This window comes from Somniosus microcephalus, chromosome 21, assembly GCF_052327205.1.
Source record: "Somniosus microcephalus isolate GS21.2 chromosome 21, FLI_Smic_1.0, whole genome shotgun sequence".
Classification (NCBI taxonomy): Eukaryota; Metazoa; Chordata; class Chondrichthyes; order Squaliformes; family Somniosidae; genus Somniosus; species Somniosus microcephalus.
Genome location: NC_141007.1, coordinates 70,636,746 through 70,660,122, shown reverse-complemented (window position 1 = coordinate 70,660,122; position 23,377 = coordinate 70,636,746). Strand labels below are relative to the sequence as shown.

General features: G+C 46.9%; 2 protein-coding genes across 2 annotated transcripts in view; both read left to right on the top strand.

Moving 5' to 3' along the window:
* Positions 1-12,824, top strand: part of LOC147102942 (cytoplasmic phosphatidylinositol transfer protein 1-like) — a 459,229-nt gene extending 446,405 nt beyond the window's left edge. Inside the window, exons 9-10 of the mRNA XM_085963916.1 lie at positions 36-99; positions 6,598-12,824. Of these exons, the coding sequence (XP_085820042.1) occupies positions 36-99; positions 6,598-6,914 (381 nt within the window). The 3' untranslated portion in view covers positions 6,915-12,824. The remainder of the gene's footprint in view (positions 1-35; positions 100-6,597) is intronic.
* Positions 12,825-15,413: 2,589 nt separating this feature from the next.
* Positions 15,414-23,377, top strand: part of nol11 (nucleolar protein 11) — a 39,200-nt gene continuing 31,236 nt past the window's right edge. Inside the window, exons 1-3 of the mRNA XM_085963914.1 lie at positions 15,414-15,611; positions 19,954-20,067; positions 21,334-21,390. Coding sequence (XP_085820040.1) covers positions 15,486-15,611; positions 19,954-20,067; positions 21,334-21,390 — 297 coding nt within the window. The 5' untranslated portion in view covers positions 15,414-15,485. The remainder of the gene's footprint in view (positions 15,612-19,953; positions 20,068-21,333; positions 21,391-23,377) is intronic.

Here is a 23,377-nt window from a genome sequence, read left to right as displayed (position 1 = left end):
TTACCAATTGCTTAATAACGTTTCCGTGTTATCAGGTTATCCGGGATATTCTGATGATCGGCCACCGACAAGCTTTTGCCTGGGTAGATGAGTGGTATGGTAAGTGGAATTTTTAAGGTTCAGCAATGTTTGCCAAGCATCCCAGCTTTTCACCACGTCTGCTGCCCTAAGTATGGCAGGATCGAGAAAGCATATTCACAAACGCTTGCTACAAGAAGGTTTTTCTGACTTGGAAAGTAAGATTTATTTTAAAACCACTGGAAAATGGTAAGATTATCAGAAATATTACCTTTTTTTAGCACCAGTTTTAAATGTTTGCCTTCGGGTCTCTCCCATGCATCATTGCTGAGGCAGGAACATTAGGAACAGGCCATTCAGCCCCTCGGGTCTGCTTCATCATAGAAACATAGAAAAATAGGAGCAGGAGTAGGCCATTCGGCCCTTCAAGCCTGCTCCGCCATTGAATATGATCATGGCTGATCCTCTATCTCAATACCATATTCCTGCACTCTCCCCATACCCTTTGATGCCTTTTGTGTCTAGAAATCTATCTATCTCCTTCTTAAATATATTCAGTGACTTGGCCTCCACAGCCTTCTGTGGTAGAGAATTCCACAAGTTCACCACCCTCTGAGTGAAGGAATTTCTCCTCATCTCAGTCCTAAATGTCCTACTCCGTATCCTGAGACTGTGACCCCTCGTTCTAGACTCCCCAGCCAGGGGAAACATCTTAACTGCATCGAGTCTGTCTAGCCCTGTCAGAATTTTATACGTTTCAATGAGATCCCCTCTCATTCTTCTAAACTCTAGTGAATACAGGCCTAGTCGACCCAATCTCTCCCCATAAGACAGTCCTGCCATCCCAGGAATCAGTCTGGTGAACCTTCGCTGCACTCCCTCTATGGCAAGTATATCCTTTCTTAGGTAAGGAGACTAAAACTGCACACAGTACTCCAGGTGTGATCTCGCCAAGGCCCTGTATAACTAGTAAAACATCCTTGCTCCTGTACTCAAATCCTTTTGCAATGAAGGCCAACATACCATTTGCCTTCCTAACTGCTTGCTGCACCTGCATGTTTGCTTTCAGTGACTGGTGTACAAGGACACCCAGGTCCCTTTGTACATCAACATTTCCCAATCTATCACCATTTAAATAATACTCTGCCTTTCTGTTTTTCCTACCGAAGTGGATAACTTCACATTTATCCACATTATACTGCATCTGCCATGTATTTGCCCACTCACTCAACTTGTCTAAATCGCCTTGAACTCTCTTTGCATCCTCCTCACAACTCACAATCCCATCTAGTTTCGTGTCGTCAGCAAACTTGGAAATATTACATTTGGTTCCCTCATCCAAATCATTGATATATATTGTGAATAGCTGGGGCCCAAGCACTGATCCCTGCGGTACCCCACTAGTCACCGCTTGCCACCCCGAAAAAGACCTATTTATTCCTACTCTCTGTTTCCTGTCTGTTAACCAATTTTCAATCCATGCCAGTATATTACCCCCAATCCCATGTGCTTTAATTTTGCACACTAACCTCTTATGTGGGACTTTATCAAAGGCCTTCTGAAAATACAAATACACCACATCCACTCTTCTCCCTTATCTATTCTACCAGTTACATCCTCAAAAAACTCCAGTAGGTTTGTCAAACACGATTTCCCTTTCATAAATCCATGTTGACTTTGTCTAATCCCGTTGATATTTATCACATCCTTTAAAATAGACTCTAGCATTTTCCCTACTTACTGATGTTAGGATCATTCAATTAGATCATGGCTGATCTGCACCTCAACTCCATTTTCCTGCCTTTGCTCTATGTCCCGAGGTAACAGGACAGATCTCAAGCTCTATCAGTGCTTCGCACTCATGAAAAGGCTGTTGAAAGTTGTTTGAAAACAACCTAGGGTACCTCACTCTCATTTATTTTTTCCCTTCGCAGCGAGGAATTGTCTGGCCTGCTTTTGGAGCCTATCGAATGGTGTGGCCAAGATAAAGAATTCATTATGTGTGAACCTCTTTTAGCAACCCTTTTAAAAAGAGAGTTCCAAAATCAGACCCCATTTTAATTTTACCCTCTGATTTTCTTCTTTTATTCTTTCCTTCCTGGAGCTAATGATGGGTACAGTTACACAGGAGACAGCAATCCTCCAATACTTAGCCAAGCGGCCATCTGTCTGTATGAACCCAGACACTGAATGACAGTAGGCAGTTTGATTGTGAGGGCATCACAGTCTAGCCCAAATCTGTCACACCCGATGTCCACACTGTTATGCTTCCAGCAGGAGTCACTAGATAGTACCCTGGATGATTTTTATCCCCATTCCTACCCTAGGGACATTGAGGCCAATTTTATCACCCCAAACGCTTCCCTTGCTGAAATTAGAATCCCCCTACCACTTCCAGATCTCTTCCTATGCCACTTTGTACCCAGTCAGCAGCAGCTGTGGGTGACTCATCCACGGCTTCCTCTGCCCCCTTAGGCTGTCAGGAGGCATCAGGCTTTACTCTCTATCACCTTTCAACTGCGCAGCTCTGATCTGGAGCACAGCCTTGTGGAAAACTCTAGTGAAACAAGCATTGCCATGCTTATGGAGCTCTATATATTTATAGTTAAATTTTTGTCAGTAAAATCTTCTACAAGCAAAAGTCCTTGAAATATAAATGTAAGTGTCTGACATGGTCTTGTAAGTTCATTGGAACAGAATATTCTGAATGACAGCGTTTCTTAGCTCTGTGCTCTTCAACCTTACTAATTGGCAATCTTTGCATATACTAATCGCTGCAAATCTATTCCGTACTGTGTAATCTACATTTCTACAGCGTATTTCAGGTGATAGTTGCAGTAAAACTGCAGTGAAAACTGTTTTAAAGACCACTCGTGTATAAAGAGCACCTGTCTGTGTTGACCATTTAAATCATCATTTCAATGATGATTTGTATTTGTATTTATATTAAGAGATCACCTGTTTATATGAAAGCAATTCCAAAAGGTAGGTGTTAGTTATTGTTTTCACAATTTTAGTAAGTGTATCGAGTTTCTTCATAATGGATGGACAATATCAGTATAAGTAAGAGCTTCTCTTGCTTTGATACAAAGAAGGGTTAGCATAAAAACCTGAAGTGTCTGTTTATCTAGAGGCCTTGTAGCAGGTATTCTGATGATCTTCTGAAAGCCATTTTCTCGAAGATCCTTTTGGCATATACTTTCACATTTCCTACCGATTGCACCTTACAGAAACTCCACCCTGCGCTACTCCACTCTTTCCCCTTATTCTCTCCCTACAGCACTTCTTCTACTGCTAACCTTTATTTTCCTCGCACCTTTTCTTCCGACTGGCCAAACTAACTTTATGACCTGATGTACATAAAGCTAGTGCCCGGCTGCTTCTGGAACTCTGCACCTAGAATGCCCTCTTTTTTTTTTATCTTTCCCTCCCAGAAACCACTACATGCCTTGAGTTTAATGTCCTCAATAGAAAATGCCAAGAAACATCTTGAACTTTTTACAGATATGACTTTGGATGACGTGCGGAAATATGAGAAAAATATGCATGAACAAACGAACATAAAAGTTTGCTTTGATCAGCCTTCCACAAATTCTCCTTCCACGGATGAAATACAGAGTGATGGCAACACGAGCGTATGTTACATTTTTCCTGAAGTACATTTTAAAACAAACTTCCCATTCTTTGGGAATTAAGGATATCAAAATGTTTTCCCTTTAAATATAATCTGTAAAACACAATAGCAATATTAAATGAGGCACTAGTGAACGAGAAGTCTCACACATACATGGGGGGCTTTTGAAGGATCGGTGAAGTTTGTTTGCCACTGAGCGCTGTAACAATCAGTGTTAACCCCCTTTACCATTTATGCACATCTTGGAGTTTGCTGTTGCCATTAGATCCCATACTGAGCACAGCTGGGCACTTGCTCCCTTTACCCTCCTGCCCGGAACACAGTGACTTATGCTGGGTTGTAGCTTCATGAGTACTGCCTTGCTTTCTGTACCTCACCCAACATGGAAGTGCTTTATATATGAGCCTTGACGATGGATTGCAGCAGACTATTCACCCATAGAGGCCATCATAGACAAGCCCAATTCTGTTCCCAGCTGACTTCCACATATGAGTAGTGGTAAGCACAGACCAGGATCAAACTTGGGGATCGTCCTGTTGTCTGTGGCTCAGTGCCATTTCACACAGTACCACTGGAGCGGCATACATAGCAATTATACACATCAGAGTTGCTAATCACAATGACATTCGTACCAACAGCAGAGAGAGGGGGTACTTTTAACCTAACCTGACGGGATAGGATAGGCTGCCCATCTTACACCCTGTCCAATTTTACTTCCCGTACTCTTCAATATCAACTAAATGTCGGCAGAGTGTAAAACAAGTGGCTGATCCGATCTTGTCAGATTCCCGCCAGGCGAGTTAAGTTAAAATATCCCCAGGGTCTTTGTGCAAAGACACACAGAAAGCAGTATTACAGCTGCAAGATCATGTTCTCAGGGAGTATAGCAAGGATTTTACAATGCAGTATTAGCCAATCGTAGTGTTTGATTCTGATTCATCAGGTGTAATTTTGTCATCCACAAGTCTGTAATTAATGAAAATACCAATTACAGTCTACTGTCCTAAGTATATGGATTTTGAATTTGATTGAAACTCACTGTGTCAAGGCAGCCTTGAGAGACAGTGCTGATCTTGACCTGGTATTCTTTAGTGACTGAAAAAACGTACACAAAATGGAAGTTGTAGCACCCTTGGGGGACAGTGACCACAGAATGATTAAGTTTAACAAGTTTTGGGAGTCAGAAATAACTAAGAGCAGAAGCCAGGTATAACTTTAAAAGGGCTAAAGTCAAAGAAATGAGGGAACAACGAAAGCAAATGGATTGGGGGAGGTTGTTCAACGACACTTCAGTGGAAGACAAATGGAACACTGTGCATGAGCGGCAAGTGGCCAAAGTTGAGACTGTCAAAATGGAAAATCTTTCTGCAGTATTTCCTAATAATGGGAGAAATTTTAACTTGGCAGGAGCGAAGCAGGCGAGCAGTTGATATAAAGCAACTCCATTTCCAGTGTGTTCCCGCTGATTTCCAATTTTAAACACGCTGCTTCATCTGCCAACTAAAGCAGCAGCGTTAAAATTGGAAATCAGCTAAGCACCGTCCTGTGTCATCAATAGGACCCCGATGACATTTAACCCTGCCCTGAGCGAAAAGCCTGCCATGGCCGCCCCGCTCAATGACACCTGTTCTGAAGCCAATGGAGCCCCTTCAAGGTAAGTACATTCCATAGTGGGGCCAGCAGAAGCAGGGGTGCTCTTCTGAGCCCCACAAGGATAACCTGGGCCTCTGCTGCCCAGGCTCCTCCTCACTCGATACCCTGACGAACATCTTCACCCTCCCGCACCCCCTCCATGACTTACCTGTGTGCCAGTAGGTGGGCTCCAGGCTGCACGAACTTCCACTCCCGCCCGCTGCCGCTTTCTACCTATTTCAGGTGGGCAGCTGAGCAGCAGCATGCCGATCAGACTGGAATTAAATACATTGGGCCTGACATTTATGACAGTGGGTGCGTTTCACACTCACCCCGCCCACCCAAAACCCGCTCAGGGTTAAAATCCACCCTAATGTGTCTGATTAATCCCTGATCCCAAAATACAATACCAATTCATAATCTATTATTATGTGGCCCTAGATCTGTGTGACCCTACCAAAAATAATAGTAAAATATGGTGCTGTCACTAGAATTGCAGTAAAGTGTAGTGGTGGGTGTATAAAGTATTTGTATTACATCCTTCTGAACTATAAAAAAAACACACAGCACTATAGTTCTAGATGTTGCCCTTCCAAACTTTGGTGTCTTTGAAGAGAGCATTTGAGTCGTAGAACACAAAAGTGTGAGCTGTTGGTGCTTACAGCTTTGTCATTGGTGATGGTAGTACTGGGAACAATTTGAGTTGATGAATTAAGAGTATTACACAAGCAATGTGTCTTAAACATCCTGTTCAGTTAGATGACAAAAGCTGATTTTAAATAAACAATGGCAGCTTTAAGGTACATTAACTTGGAAAAAGTAACATGCTCATGATAGGAAAATATATATATATATATGCACAGCTTCAAAAAAAAGGTAGAAGACCAATGGTAAGTGAACTGTGATGTATTACTGTGTATTGTGACAGTGCAAAGCTTCTTACACGTACAGTACGTCTTTGGGTTACAATAGCCCTTCTGAAGAGTCACTTGTTTGTGTTCCTGGATTTGAAAGTGAGCTGTTCATTCAGCACTTTGTGTGTTTAATTTTATACAAAATCAGTTGATACTTAACACAGCAAGATCAGAAACCTACAGTGAGGGAAATTGTGGGTGCAAATCTGCAGCCTGTTATGTAATGACAGCATGTTGTTGCTCCAACTCGCTGTACCACTCAACATTTTATATGATTATAAACAATAATAGAAAAGTTACCTGCATGTTCTATCATATTTTATTTGAGACAAAAACAGTAGCGAACTGGAATTAATATATTCTTCTGATATTCTTTCCCCTTTTATTTTCAATTGAAAGACATGACAATGGACGAAGTTCGAGAATTTGAACGAGCGACTCAGGAAGCCACCAATAAAAAAATTGGAATTATTCCTCCAGCGATCACTATCAGCAATATTGTTATGCCTTCGTTAATCCGCAGCGGACCTTCCAGTGCCCCGACCACACCTCTCGCCTCAGAAGCTCCAGAATTCCTGGCTATCCCCAAGGATCGTCCTCGGAAAAAGTCTGCTCCGGAAACTCTTACCCTTCCAGATCCTCAGGAGAAGCGCAGCACCTCCACGATACCTGATATCGATGCCTCTGGCGAGCCATCTGAGCCCAAGTACAACTAATTTCTGCCTCTGACCAGGGGCTTTGTTTTCAGATTTCAGTGTTAGACGATATTCTTCTTTATCCGTCACTCTTTATTTCTTTTTTTTATTTCAAACTCGCATGCTTAAAGGGGTGGCCTATTTCCTTGGGCCCCCTGAGTGTAGTTCACAAAGAAAATAATGTGCTCCACACCCACAATTTTTGTCTATTATATTGGATAAGAACCTTCTCCCCAAAGGGAAATATCAGTGTCGAAAGTAAGTACTTTACAGCCTAAATTCTCCATGTGCTGATGACAAGCAAACTCGCCTGCCGCCAACGCATGTTGGAAATTCACGGATGCATTTCCCAACATTTTCCTAGCATTGATTTCCATGAGTACAAAATCGCTGACAGCACCACGTGATTCTCCCATACCTGCTGGCGGATGAGGTTGCTGGCACATATTGGGAAAATTTACCCCAACGTGTTTAACACTTACATATACGTGTTTCAGTGCAGTAAAGTTTAAACACATTTCATGAGCTCTCACATAGAGCTCGGGAGTGATTTGTGTTAGGTCAGCACGTGGGCAGATATGCTTTGATGACTTGAGGCAGGAGTAATTTACCCACCCCCTTAAGGGACTTTTACCAGTTGCCAGGCTTGTAAAGTTCCAAAGCAATCAAAACCTGTTGGCTTTGTTTTAGAACTGGTTTCATCTGGAGATAAACTGTTTTCTTTGGCAATCATCAGTGCAACTCACCAGTGATCGGTTATAGAATAGAATCATAGAATGATACAGCACAGAAGGAGGCTATTTGGTCCGATGTGTCTGTGCCGGCTCTTTGTAAGAACTATCCAATTAGTCCCATTCCCCTGCCCTTTCCCCATAGCCCTGCAAAGTTTTCCCCTTCAAGTATTTATCCAGTTCCCTTTTGAAAGTTACTATTGAATCTGCTTCCACCACCCTTTCAGGCAGTGCATTCCAGATCATGACCACTCAATGCATTAAAAAAATACTCCTCATCTCGCCTCTGGTTCTTTTGCCAATTATCTTAAATCTATGTCATCTGATTATCGACTCTTCTTCTGGTTCCAGAAGGAAAGTAACAAATCTGTGCTCCACCGGTGACTTAGTGAGTAAATTTACTGCTCGATGTTTCTTGAGCTGGGATTACATAGGATATACAGCACAGAAACAAGCCATTCGGCCTAACCAGTCTAAGCCAGCGTTTATGCTCCACTCGAGCCTTCTCCCGTCTTTCCTCATCTATCTCTATCTGCATAACTCTCTTTTCCCTTCTCCCTCATATGCTTATCTAGCCTCTAGATGGTGCCAGATTCAATCCAGGGTCTGTGATAAGCCAGTAGATGTTCTGCAGTTGGCCTCAGTGCCAGTGAGCTAGGGAGGAGAAACATCAGCCAAGCTTGCTTCTCCTGATCATTACCTAGCGACCCTTGCTGGCAAGTCTGTGCCACCTTGGTTGAGGACAGAGCCAGGCTCGGCAGTGATGGTCAAATATGTTGCTTCGCACTCTGTCTTGCTCATGAAGAGTGGCTCCCCGGGTAAAGTATTAATGGCTGCAGCTAGAATATTGTGTAAGATTTTAGGCTCCCTATTTTAAAAGAGATGTCTAAGCACACGTGGCTGTGAATGTCATGATGTGCAGGTGTGCTAAGACAGGATTGGTTCTCAGTCCCTCCACAGCAACAGGTAGTGGCAGAGGAGAGTGACGCATGGAGATCACTCTCCCAGAACAAGATAAAGATGAATACTAAGTTGCCTTATGTAAAGTACTTGCCACCTGCACTGATAATCCTCTTGAAATTAATGAAAAATGCCACATTCACAAGATGAGTTTCAAAAAGAACAAATTTGCTTCTGTTGTTGCTTTTTACATAGCCTCAGTTCCACTGGTGAAGCATTTTCCAGTATATTTTTATTCATTTGTTTGAGAAGACTAAAGCTACAGGCTGCACAGTCACTGCAACATTACTGTTCCTTGGCCCCTACCTATATGCCGAAAGAGAAAGGGGTTGATGGTGTGATGAACACAGGACAGTGCAGTGCTATATTTTAAAATGATCTGCTCGCTGCTTTTGCTGAGCTAAGGTGCTGGCAATCAGTCAAAAACAATACTGTTAAAGGATTATACTGAGTGAATGCATTGTCAGCAGCAGATTTACAAAAACATGTTTGTAGCTTATAATAAGGAGAAATTTCAAAGGAACCCAATGCCATATTTTTGTAACTAGACCCTGAGCTGTGCATGTGATGGATTTATTCCATTAATTCTGTCAAACTGAGCTGCCCACACACAACAAAAGCAAACATTTAAAACAACTTACTTTTTGCCCATCTTTGGCATATCTATGATGTGCCAAAAGGCTTTCTGTTGAGCACTGGGCCATTATATTTAATGCATCACTTAAAATACTAGAATGCTTTCAAATGTCATTGTTGGTAGAATGTAGAAATTGCACCACTAACAAGGTGTAACATTAACCTTTAACCCCCATCACTGCTTAAAAAAATCTTTCTTTTTTAAAAACAAAACGCCAGTGATCATTTATGGTCATGCACTTGAATATCAGGCAGGCTTATCATTTTGGAGAACAAGGAAGAAAGCGGGACTGCTGAATAAACGTTATGCCATCTGAGTCAATTAACAAAATTGTACTAAATTTTTTAAAATATATTAAAGAAATGCCTTTTGGAAATCAAAAAAATGCTTTCATTAAAAAAATACATATTTGTTACGTGCTGCCCTTTTAATATTCCCACCCAAACACATTCTTCATTAATGTGTAAATGGAAGAAATCTTCCTTCAACCGTTATCACCAGGTGTTTAAAGTAATGCATGTATAAAGTTAATATTTAGCAAATTTATTTTTCCTGGTCTCAGGACTTAATTGCTCCCTCTTATCTTTGATAAGTGTATAGTGAACTAACACTCTGTTCAACACAATGCTGACAATAAGCATCTGAAAGCTCAACAGAGTGCACAGCATAAGCTGTGATGACAGGGCGGAGACTTCAGAAAAACTGAACACGCGTAAGGGTAAAGAAATTGATACAGAATTTCTCTCTCAGTGCCTCTGCATGCTGTGCTATATCTTTAACCAGAAGTGTACTATATGTTGCTATGGTTATCTGTCTGAATTAGTAGGATGAGGTTCAGAGCTGTTTGCCTATTGCAGGCAGTCATGAAAGCACGTTGGTTGTTCTGATCGAACTCTTTGTCTTTGGAAATGCAAAAGATGTTACTCTGCAATGAATTCCTTGTACATTCTAATATTTTTAGAGTTTCTGGATTTATTTATTTTTACTGTCACTACCATATTAGCAAAAGGACCAAATTCATGATATATTTACTGTTGCAAAATATAAAACTGAAGGAAGCAGAAAATTCTAATACCTTCCTGTGTTCAGGTTGTTCTTGATATCTGTTTAAAGCCATGTTAATTTTTAGTGCTGTTAGCTTGGAATAGTGGCACTGCATTTTGCTATTACACTCACTTACCGTGCATTGCTGCTGTTCAAGTACACTCCGGCAACAAGATTTCTTTTTTTTTTTGCACTGATTATTTTTTCGCCCTGCCCTGCTTTCCAGAAGGTGGAACTCCTCACGGGGGGGTGTTTCCACAGGCACTTGTACCTTGCTCAAGTGGCCATTATTCACCTGAGCCCTGACCGTGAGCATCAGTGGGCCATTCGATCATGGGGGTGAACCCAATACTGTCCTCACTTGGTGTTTATACCTGCACATTTACCGCTAGGGTCGATGGATCTGGGAGCTCGGACTGATTTTCGCCCCCTTTACCCAGGATGGGGTGAGGCCAATTATAGCTGCTCCAGCATAGACTCGAGATCAAACTTGAACTTTCCTGAGCTGCATGGATCAACTACTCTGGATAAACTTGCTGAGGCATTGGAGGAGTTAAGAATTCTTTTTGCTAATCCTTGCTCCATAACAACAGTGACTGTTCTTCAAAAGTAATTCTTTAGTTGTGAAGCACTTTTGGACATCTTGAGGATATGATAAGGCACAACATAAAAGCAAGTTCTTTCTTTCCTTTGAAACTTTATGGCCGCAGAGTTCAAGTTGATGGAATACAATCCTGTGCTCACGGTTTCCCATGGCAGAATGTTGTCTGCCTTAATCGTGCCATCAGGGAGAGCTACTGAGGGTCGATCAGCAGAAAGGGAAAATTAAAAGCTTGAGTTTCAAACCCCATCCAAAGCTACTTTCGCGAAACTCTGAGTGGCCGGTTAATGGAGCCATAATAGCAAGGGCCTGGAAGCAGGTCATTTCACCCGTTCCCTTGTCAACAACAACAACATATTTATATAGCGCATTTAACATAATAAAACGTCCCAAGGTGCTTCACAGGAGTGTTATCAAAAGAAAATTTGACTCCAAGCCATATAAGGAGATGTTAGGGCAGATGACCAAAATTGTCGAGAGCTTATTGTGTACCAGATCTAAAGAGGTCAAAGAGGAAAGTCGTACTTTGGAAAAACTGGAGCTATTTGCAAAAACAGATGTCTAAGCATTTTATGAAATTCACCTTTTTAACAGATATTTGTCAACAGTTTGGGATCAATTCTACAGGGAAACCATTTCAGATTAATAAAAGGGTTTAGATATCGCAGCAACACTTTTTTGTGCACTTTCCTTCTTTTCAATGGGAAATGCCTGTAATATGTATTTTAAAGCATATTTGGAATATAAACGTAGTGGTAGTTACTGAAAGAAATATTTTTCACAACAGAATGTTGTTGAAACAGTTTTTATGATCGCATGTTCAGGTTGCCTAAATGTCCCAAGCTGTATATTTGCCGTTTTTACTGGCTGCGTTTCCACAAACCAGTTCTCATAGTTCCCACATGTGTAAGTGGCCATAAATGCAAATGTTATATACTGTACTATGAATATTTTCTTTGAATACTGGAATGCAAAGAAGTTATGTATAATTTTCTGGTTAAGTAAACCTATTGGTACAGTTGATTTATTTTAGAGTGAGGAACTTGTTTGCCGTGAAGCATTGTTATTCACCCCATACTTGGAACTTTCAGCTACTGAGGAAGCTACATCCAAGAATTTGGAATTTCAGTTCAGCATAACACAATAGAAAAAAAAAAGCTCCCCTGATAAATTGGTCTGGTACTGATCCATACAGACCAATAGGTTGGCAGAACCCGTCTGCAGCCTGTGCTGAGTTAGCTGATCACAACTGGGTCAACAATTGGCCTCAGCACCCTGGGCTAAGAAAGGGAAAAATCCTCCTGCCCTCCCGCTCTTTTTGATTCTGCTAGTGTGGAGATTCGGTTGAGCTTAGGATCAAGCTTGGCTGTGATCCACCTCCACAGATGTATAGCCTGTCAACATATAATGTTTAGGCTCACGAATGAATAATGACCACTTGGGTACATTACTGAAGAGCTGCGGGTTCCTGTGGAGAATCGGTGCCCTCCGTAGGGAAGAGAAAAACATTGAGAGGGGTAAAGGTGTCCTTGTTAGAGGTCTGATAACGTCATCTAGCTGTTCTCGCAGTACCTAACCTGTGAGCACTTTATAAGGGTGCAGAAAAAAGACATTTAAAAATGGGGCATGAAAAAATACCTTATTTTCAGATATTAGTGGCATGTAATCTGCTGTATTGGGTTCACACAATGGAAAATCCATCTTATGATAAACATTGAAGAGAGCTTTGCACAGATCAGTACTGTGTATAATCAGTACGATGTAAATATTCTGGTGACTTGTTAACTTAAGGGCAAGGTTACCCTCTGTGACTGGTTTATCTTTTTAGCTGGGTTGAAGGATGCACTGTAATAGTTTGTTACATAGCATGTTATAATAAACCAGAGTGTAGAAAAAACCCTACATTGCTATTGAGCAGATTTGCCATTCAAAGAAATAAAAGATTTTTTCTCTCTGAATTGGATATGTTGCTTGTATACAGTTATTAGAGTAATCATTAATATTACTCGCTCTGATACCCAGTGTCAGTCCATTAACATTTGGAAATTCATACAGACCAGAAAACTATCATTCTCATCATCTTTCCAATGGGAGCAAATGTGATGACCACTACACAATACAGAAACGACTGGAAGCAAGGGACTTATCAAGGCTGAAATTATAATCCATAGCAAGAAACTGCAGCTTTTGTGGTAACAAACAGGAGAGGCAAAGATGCTCACGATTGACTGTTACCAGATTGTTGTTGTTTTTTCCTGTTCCAGCTGGAGACCAGGCAGTCAGTATGCAGAACGTTTTACAACAACTTGCATTTATATAGTGCCTTTAAAATAGAAAAATATCCCAAGGCACCTCACCAAGGCATGAGGAAAAAATCATGCTGAGCAATAGAAGGAGAAATTAGGAGAGGTGACGAGATGTTTGGTCAGACGGGTGGGTTTTGAGGGGGGCTCTTAGAGGAGAGGAAGAGTAGAAAGAATTCCAGAAAGTAGATGGTTGCAGACACGAACATCAATGGTGGGGTAAAGGGAGTGGGGTCTTAATCAAAGGAACAAATAATTTGAAGTGGTGGGGTGTGTTCTGGAGAAGGTTTCATAGTTTATGGGGTGAGTCCATGGTAGGATACAAACACAAGGATGAGAATTTTGATCTTGAGCCATTAGAGGACCGAGAGACAATGTAGGTCAGCGAGGACAGAGGTTATGAGCGAGCGGGACTTGGTGTAGGATAGAATGCAGACATCAGAGTTTTGGATAAGCTGAAGTTTATGGAAAGATGGGATGCTGGTCAGGAGAGCATTGAAATAATGCAGTTTGAAAATGACAATGGCATGTATGAGGGTTTTAGTGGCAGATGGACACAGGTAAGTGATGTATGGAGATGGCAATAGGTAATCTTTGTGATGGAGAGCATATTGTTTCAGAAGCTCAGCTCAGAGTTGACCAGGAAGCTGATGTTGCAAATCGTCTGGTACAGCCTGAGACAGTGGCCAGGGAGGGAAATGGAGTCGGTGGTGGGGGTATGAAGTTTGTGACGGGGCTGAAGATGTTTAGCTGGAGAAGATTATAGCTCATCCAAGACTAATTGTCAGACAAGCAGTTTGACAACACAGGTAGTGGAGGGGTTGAGAGAGATAGAGCTGGATGTCATCGACGTGCAACTGTAAGCTGACCCCATGCCTGTGGATGACGTTGCCAAGGGGAAGCATGTAGATTAGGAAGAGGAGAGGGCCAAGTATGGATCCTCGTGGATGCCAGAAGTGACTAAGAGATGCTCTGCCTACGTTTGGATAGGTAAGAGTGAAACCAATCAACGGCAGTCCCACAGAGCTGGACAATGGAGAAGAAGCACTGGAGAAGAATGGTGTGGTAAAACATGCTGAAGCCTGTAGATAGATAAAGGAAGGATAATGCACCACTATTAACACTCAAAAGAATGTAATTTGTGACTGATTATTGCTGATATGGTGTTGCTGCAGGGGAGGAAACCCAATTGGTGGGTTTAACAGAGTTGTGGGAGCGTTGGGCACCAGTCTGGAAGACAACATGTTTAAAGACCTTGGAGAGGACAAGATGTTTGTAGATACGGTGATAGTGAGGATAGAGGGGACAAGGATGGGTTTTTTGAGAAGGCGGTGTCAAGAGCAATTCTGAAAATGATGGCAAGTGTGCCTGAAGAGAGGGAACCAGTTACAATATCAGCTAGCATTAGGAGGTTGAGTGGTTAGGGATTTAGTGGGAATAGGGTCAAGGAAACAGGAGGTAGGTCTCATGGACAAGATGAGTTTGGAGGGGGCTTGCGGAGAACTACAGAGAGATGGGGCATTCAACAACAACTTCCATTTATATAGCGCCTTTAACATAGTAAAAACGTCCCATGGTTCTTCACAGGAGCATTATCAAATAAAATTTGACTGAGCCAGATGAGATATTAGGACAGGTGACCAAAAGCTTGGTCAAAGAGGTAGGTTTTAAGGAGCGTCTTAAATGAGGAAAGAAAGCCAGAGATGTGGAGAGGTTTAGGGAGATAATTCCAGAACTTGGAGCCTAGGTAGCTGAAGGTATGACCGCAAATGGAACTGTGATGAAAGTTGGGGATGTGCAAGAGGCCAGAATTGGAGGAGCGCAGCAATCTCAGGGTTGTAGGGTTACAGAGGTAGGGAGGGGTGAGGATGGAGGTATTTGAAAACAAGGATGAGAATTTTTAAATGTTCAGGACAGTGGGCGGGCACTGGAGGGAGGTTTGTCGTACTGGACAAGGGGGAGCATCAAAGGCAACCGTTTGTGATGAAGAAATCAGTGGCCTCCTTCCACGATTGAACAGGTAAAGCATTTGCCATTTTATTCAGAAAATAGCCTTGCGCCGCTTGAAAATGTAATCTTGTCCCAGCCAGAGATTTTTTTTTACCCCTCCACCCGCAAGTATACCCCTCTCCGTCCATCTCCTAAGGAATGAATGAGACTGTGGAGAAGTCAGCTTCTGGCTCAAGCGACTGTGTGGTCTTCCCGAGCGGTAGAGGGCGCTGTGGCGGGAGTGTGCGGGACGCGGGCACCCTCTACGTGGTAGGGGTTGTGTGGGGGAAGATCCGGTGGTGCGCAGGCGAGCGGCAGTCAGCCAAGATGGCGCGGCTGTGTGAGGAGTTTGTGTTGTGTGGCCTGCAGACCGGCACCGTGAGCGGCGTGCGGCCCGCCGGGCCCGACCGGGTCATTGTCACTCACGGAGACCGGACGGTCACCGTCTACAAGGTGAAACAAACGTGGGCTGCTGGCGGCGGCCTTCTATTTGGGGATTCTAGGACGAGGAGACAACAGTCTAAAAATTAGAGCCAAGCCTCACAGGAGTGAAATTAGGAAACAATTATGCACACAAAGGATGGTAGAAGTTTGAAACTCTCTTCTGCAAATGACAATTTATGTTAGATCAATTGTTAATTTTAAATTGGAGATTGATCACTTTCTGTTAACCAAAGGTATTAAGGTATATGGGCCAAAGACAGGTATATGGAGTTAGATCTCGTTGAATGGCGGAACAGGCTCGAGGGGCTAAATGGCTTATTACTGTTCCTATGTTCCTCGGAATGTGTTTAGTCTGGAGACTGGGGGGGTGGGTGGTGTTTTGTGCATTGGCATTGTTACTGAGGTGGGGTGAAGGAGGGGGGGGTGAGACGACGGGGGGGGCGGAAGGAGGGGGTGAGACGACGGGGGGGGGTGAGACGGCGGGGGGTGAGAAGACGGGGGGGCGGAAGGAGGGGGTGAGACGACGGGGGGGGCGGAAGGAGGGGGTGAGACGACGGGGGGGGCGGAAGGAGGGGGTGAGACGACGGGGGGGCGGAAGGAGGGGGTGAGACGACGGAGGGGGAGGGGGTGAGACGACGGGGGGGGGGCGGTAGGAGGGGGTGAGACGACGGGGGGGCGGAAGGAGGGGGTGAGACGACGGGGGGGTGCGGAAGGAGGGGGTGAGACGGCGGGGCGGCGGAAGGAGGGTGAGACGGCGGGGGGGGCGGAAGGAGGGGTGAGACGACGGGGGGGGCGGAAGGAGGGGGTGAGACGACGGGGGGGCGGAAGGAGGGGTGAGACGACGACGGGGGGGGGAAAGAGGGGTGAGACGACGACGGGGGGGAAAGAGGGGTGAGACGACGACGGGGGGGGGAAAGGGGGGTGAGACGACGGGGGGGAGAGGGGGGTGAGACGACGACGGGGAAAGGGGGGTGAGACGACGACGGGGAAAGGGGGGTGAGACGACGACGGGGAAAGAGGGGTGAGACGACAACGGGGAAAGAGGGGGGTGAGACGACGGGGGGGGAAAGAGGGGGGTGAGACGACGGGGGGGGAAAGAGGGGGGTGAGACGACGGGGGGGGAAAGGGGGGTGAGACGGGGGGGAAAGGGGTGAGACGAGGGGGGGGAAAGGGGGGTGAGACGGTGGGGGGCAAGAGGGGGGTGAGACGAGGGGGGAAGGAGGGAAGAGGGGTGAGACGGGGGGGGGAGGGAAGGGGGTGAGACGGGGGGGGGAAGGAGGGGAGTGAGACGACGGGAGGGGAGGAGGGGGGAGACGACGGGAGGGGGGTGAGACGGCGGGGGGGAGGAGGGGGGTGAGACGACGGGGGGGGAAAGGGGGGTGAGACGACGGGGGGGAGAGGGGGTGAGACGACGACGGGGAAAGGGGGGTGAGACGACGACGGGGAAAGAGGGGGGTGAGACGACAACGGGGAAAGGGGGGTGAGACGACGGGGGGGGAAAGAGGGGGGTGAGACGACGGGGGGGGAAAGAGGGGGGGGAAAGGGGGGTGAGACGGGGGGGGGGAAAGGGGGGTGAGACGGGGGGGGCAAGAGGGGGGTGAGACGAGGGGGGAAGGAGGGAAGAGGGGTGAGACGGGGGGGAAGGAGGGGAGTGAGACGACGGGAGGGGAGGAGGGGGGAGACGACGGGAGGGGGGTGAGACTACGGTGGGGGGGAGGAGGGGGTGAGACGACGGCGGAGGGGGGGAGAGACGACGGGAGGGGGGTGAGACGACGGGAGGGGGGTGAGACGACGGGGGGGGAGGAGGGGGGTGAGACGGCGGGGGGGAGGAGGGGGGTGAGACGACGGCGGGGGGGAGGAGGGGGGTGAGACGACGGCGGGGGGGAAAGGGGGGTGAGACGAGGGGGGGGGAAAGGGGGGTGAGACGAGGGGGGGGAAAGGGGGGTGAGACGAGGGGGGGGGGAAGGGGGGTGAGACGGGGGGGGGGGGAAAGGGGGGTGAGACGAGGGGGGAAGGAGGGAAGAGGGGTGAGACGGGGGGGGAAGGAGGGGAGTGAGACGACGGGAGGGGAGGAGGGGGGAGACGACGGGAGGGGGGTGAGACTACGGTGGGGGGGAGGAGGGGGTGAGACGACGGCGGAGGGGGGGAGAGACGACGGGAGGGGGGTGAGACGACGGGGGGGGAGGAGGGGGGTGAGACGGTGGGGGGGAGGAGGGGGGTGAGACGACGGCGGGGGGGAGGAGGGGGGTGAGACGACGGCGGGGGGGGGAAGGGGGGTGAGACGAGGGGGGGAAAGGGGGGTGAGACGAGGGGGGAAGGAGGGAAGAGGGGTGAGACGGGGGGGGAAGGAGGGGAGTGAGACGACGGGAGGGGAGGAGGGGGGAGACGACGGGAGGGGGGTGAGACTACGGTGGGGGGGAGGAGGGGTTGAGACGACGGCGGAGGGGGGGTGAGACGACGGGAGGGGGGTGAGACGACGGGAGGGGGGTGAGACGACGGGGGGGGGGAGGGGGTGAGACGACGGCGGGGGGAGGAGGGGGGTGAGACGACGGCGGGGGGGAGGAGGGGGGTGAGACGACGGCGGGGGGGAGGAGGGGGGTGAGACGACGGCGGGGGGGATGAGGGGGGTGAGACGACGGCGGGGGGAGGAGGGGGGTGAGACGACGGCGGGGGGGAGGAGGGGGGTGAGACGACGGCGGGGGGGAGGAGGGGGGTGAGACGGCGGGAGGGGGGAGACGACGGGAGGGGGGTGAGACGACGGCGGAGGGAGGAGGGGGGGAGACGACGGCGGGGGGGAGGGGGGGAGACGACGGGGGGGAGGAGGGGGGGAGACGACCAGGGGGGGAGGGGAAGGAGGTGGGTGAGACGGCGGGGGGGGAGGAGGGGGTGAGAAGACCGGGGGGGGGAGGAGGGGGGTGAGACGAGGTGGGGGGGGAGGGGGGGGTGAGACGACGGTGGGGGGGGAAGGAGGGGGGTGAGACGACGGGGGGGGGGAAGGAGGGGGGTGAGACGACGGGGGGGGTGGAGGGGGGTGAGACGACAGGAGGGGGGAAGGAGGGAGGTGAGACGGGGGATGAGACTACGGGGGGGGGGCGGGGGGAAGGAGTAGTGAGACGACGGTGGGGTGAGGGGGGGAAGGAGGGGTGAGACGACGGTGGGGTGAGGGGGGGGAAGGAGGGGTGAGACGACGGGGGGGGTGAGGGGGGAAGGAGGGGTGAGACGACGGGGGGGGTGAGGGGGAAGGAGGGGTGAGACGACGGGAGGGGCGAGACGATGGGGGGGTGAGGGGGAAGGAGGGGTGAGACGACAGGGTGAGGGGGGGAAGATGGGGTGAGGGGGGAAGGAGGGGGTGAGACGACGGGGGGTGAGGGGCGGAAGGAGGGGTTGAGACGACGGGGGAAGGAGGGGGTGAGACGACGGGGGGGAGGAGGGGGTGAGACAACGGTGGGGGAAGGAGGGGGGTGAGACGACGGGGGGGGAGGAGGGGGGTGAGACAAAGGGGGGGAAGGAGGAGGTGAGACGACGGGGGTGGAGGAGGGGGTGAGACGAAGGGGGGGAAGGAGGAGGTGAGACGAGGGGGGGAAGGAGGGGGGTGAGGTGAGGGGGGTGAGACGACGGAGAGGTTGAAGGAGGGGGAGACAACGGGGAAGGAGGGGGAGATGACGGGGGGTGAGGGGAGGCACGAAGGGGGGAGACGGGGGCAAGGGTCAGCGGGGGGTGACAACGGGGGGTTAGGGGTGAGGGGCGATGTGAGGGTGGGGGGAAGGGAGGTGGAGGGAGGGAAGACAGGACACTTTAATGGCACCTCCTCGGTACTCGCCTGCCGTGTTATCTCGGTAAATGGGAGAGATTAAACCAAGAAGATTGGGGAGGGGGACAGAATATGTTGAACATGCGCAGCATCTCAGCCCTTTCCTCGACCAGTGGACGCCGCAGGGAATAGAAAGGAAGACTTTTGCATTTCTATAGCGCCTTTCACGACCACGGGACGTCCCAAAGCGCTTTACAGCCAATGAAGTACTTCTGGAGAGTAGTCACTGTTGTAGTGTGGGAAACGTGGCAGCCAATTTGCGCACAGCAAGCTCTCAAACAGCAATGTGGTAATGACTAGATCTCTTTTTTTATGATGTTGATTGAGGGATAAATATTGGCCAAGACGCCGGGGAGAACTCCCCTGCTCTTCTGTGAAATAGTGCCATAGGACCTTTTACGTCCACCTGAGAGAGCAGACAGGGCTTCGGTTTAACATCTCATCCGATAAGAGTATGCAGGCTAAGTTGTAAGAATCTAGAAAAGCGTTTACATCAATAAAGTTTGCATTCTTGTGTGTTCTGTGCTTGGCGTTGTGAAGGTGTCGGATCAAAAGCCTCTTGGAAGTTGGACGGTCAAGCAAACCCAAAAAATCTCATGTCCTGCTGTCTACAACAGCCAGACTGGAGAATATGTTGTTGTTCATGATCATAAGGTAAGGAATATAAAGACATTCGGGATTCAAGTAGTTCTGCTTCTTGCCATATGTTTGGTAAAATTTGCAATATAATTCAAGAGTCATGCATAACTCCAGCGTGTTGTCAAACCAGGCTTAAGGTGCTCAGCAAGTCCCTTCGACATCCTGGACACTTCATTAACTAACTTAAAAAGTCCTTATTCAACTCTCTTCAGTTTGCAAACACTCCCATCTATGTTTTCAGTAGACAGAAAGAAAGACTCGCATTTTTATATGGCTCCTTTCACAACCGTAGGACGTCCCAAAGCACTTTACAGCCAGTGAAGTACTTTTGAAGTGCAGTCACATTTTAGCAGCTTGGAACAGCTGTGTGTGTGCTTGCATGCATGTGCAGAGTTCCCTCCTGGAGACCCTACTCCCAATCACAACCAGGCCGTATGAACCAAGGTGCAATAACAAAAGCTTACATTTATACAGCACCCTTAATGTAGAAAAATATCCTAAGGCGCTTCACAGCAGTGTAATCAGAAAAAAATGGAGGTTACTTCTGGTTGCAAATGGATACTGTAGCATTTGAAATAGAAATGTAGTAAATTTGCTGTTTTAAAAAATATATTTAGTATTCCCTTTCAATTCCTCTTACGGCCTTTATTGTTTCTTGCTCACATATAGAATTTCATCATCCATGATGAATGACTATTTTCTTTCAAAGTTATCCATTGTTCCCTTTGTTGATTTGGGGCAATGTGATCTGTTATTTGGTTTCAATTTTGCGCTCTCCAAGTGAAACCATAGTCAGGCCACTCCAAAGTAGTCTTTCCTCTCTCCTAGATCAGTAACCCAGGATCAAATCCAATCTGGACTGATGGGATGAAAGCTCTGTGTCTCTGCCAACTACAAGGGTGTTTTGTGATATGTGTTTGCATTATTTCCTTGTGACCAAGGGTCCATAGTACAAACTAACCATAATTTGGCACAAATTGCAATTTCAGTGAGGCCATCGTGGTGGTTAATGTTGGGGCCCTTCACGATGCCGTTACTGCTGTTGTAAAATTTGGGGCCAAGTAGACGAGGCGTTAACTCTGCATCTAGCCCATTCTGCACCTATCATAGTAGGGCTTAATGCTGGTAACAGGTGCCAAGAATGAATGACCCTGACATTCAGCTTCGCCTTCATAAGCAGAAATGTGCACAGAAAAAGGAACTAATTACAGTCACATTGCTTCTCATTTGTGGTCCATACATTTTAACATTAATTGTGTTTTTCATCTCATTGCCTTCTAGGTTTTAAGAATATGGAAGGATGAAGATGTCAATCTGGAAAAAACATTTAAAGCAACAGTAGGTTGAGAATCACATTGGTTCCCTTTACCAGAAGTAGAATACAAAGCAAAGTAACATAATCCAGCTTTATAAAGTAATATTTATCATTAGGAATGAGTATTTCTGGAAAGGCTTCAACACCACCCTGAGGGTTATACACAATATGCGTGTCCTTGAGGATTGTAGTCTAATTTATAATGAGTTATTAAGTAATTCTAATGGTTCAGCAAATTGTACAATTCCATACAAGAGATGTAGAATTTATTTTTTTGTATATGTGAGGTAGGTAGTTTATTTACTCTGCAGTACAAAATGCATTTAAAAGCACTTGAATTTTACTTATTATTTTGGAAGTTAAATTTCTGTGGCATTCAGAACAGTGAAATGTTTTGTATTTGAATAAGTGGCAATATTCAAGGTAAGACGCCCTCTCTCATACCTATATTATATTAAAATGATAGGTGGATCGAAACATTCAATTTCAAAATACAGGAAACTTTCTGATATCTGGCACTGACGGGACCGAGCTGGTGCCGTAACATCAAAAGTGCCGGACATACCAGAGTTAATGTTTAAACATACGAAACTGAGAAGCTCCGTGTGAATCAACAAACCCTGTTGCTTAGCAACAGCTTCAAAACAATCGGCTGCAGCTGCAAGCGTCTGTAGCTGAAGCTGTTGCTATAGCTACAGACCTTGCAGTGCTTGACTGGGGGGGGGGGGAAAAGCAACGAGAACTAAAAAAAGCATATAGAAAACGGCTCCTGATTTTTGCCGTTAGATCGAGTATTCCGGACATATAACCTCCGGATAAACCAAAGTTTCCTGTACAGGAAACTCGATTTACCGGCACCCAAACAACCGGAAATCTCGGTTAACCGGCAAAATTCAGGAGTAGGTTCAGTTACGTTTTTCTTCATATTAGTGGCCGTTTCTTGATTCTTGGCTGTGTAATCGGGGGTTTCTGCACTTGTTGCTAAGCAACAGGGACGCTTGGTCTGTGGCCGGGGTTCTTGCAGCTGTTGCTAAGCAACAGGGAAGCCTGGATTTGTTGCTGTGTACGGAGCTCTTGTACCTTTTAACTATAACTCTCTGTAATCTGGACTTTTTGATAAATCGGCACCACGCTGGTCCCGGATGAAAGAGTTTCCTGTATGTTGAAAACCTCTGTCAACTGTCTTAATGACTTTTAGATTAGACTTACTTGAAATACGTTATGCCTGCAGGTGGCTCTGGTAGGGGTTTCAATATTAAAATTTTTGTAATAAAATATTAGTAATGTTGAACTGTAGTTACTCCCCAGCTGCTAACACAACAGCTGCTGTTACACTGTAACGTTTAAGTCTGCATGAAGTTATGGGCTGTGTCCACCGAGTGTCAGTGTGGAGCAAGGCTCTGGGCCTCCAGTAGTGTCAAGCATGTTGGTACGGGTAAATTAAAAATGTAACACTAAACTTAAAATCAGATTTGTAAAACCTTTGCCTCCATACAGGTCACCTGGAGTCTACTGTTTAGGCAACTTCTTTCAAAGCTTCCGTCGCTCCTTGGGTTCTGAGTTCTGTTTGAGGCTGGCTCCGTTCTGAGCTGCAGCCTCTGCAATGTTCCAGGTGGTTGGTCTGGCCTCCCCCCAGACTGCTCTTCCAACACCTGTCCCACAGTGATTGTCCTCCTGGTCTAGGAACCTGCGGCCTGGCAGCTGCAACCTTTCTCAGCCCCCTAAGGGAATTTTTAGTAAATGTCTAGATCCCCAACAGCCGCTCCACATCCGACTCTACATGTTGTGACCTTCAAGTAATGATTTCCCCAGGGAAGATTTTGCTTTCTGGCCCCTCACTCCCCTCCCGTCACAAGGGACCGAGTAACACATTAAAAATCTTAGGCTGCGTACATTACAGGTTACATTTCTTCCATTATAAATTCCTCTGTCCATATCTAATGGAAACTGTAAACCTGTCTTGCAGTAATTACAACCCTTCCCCAGTGAGGTGCTGTGGGCATTGGAATT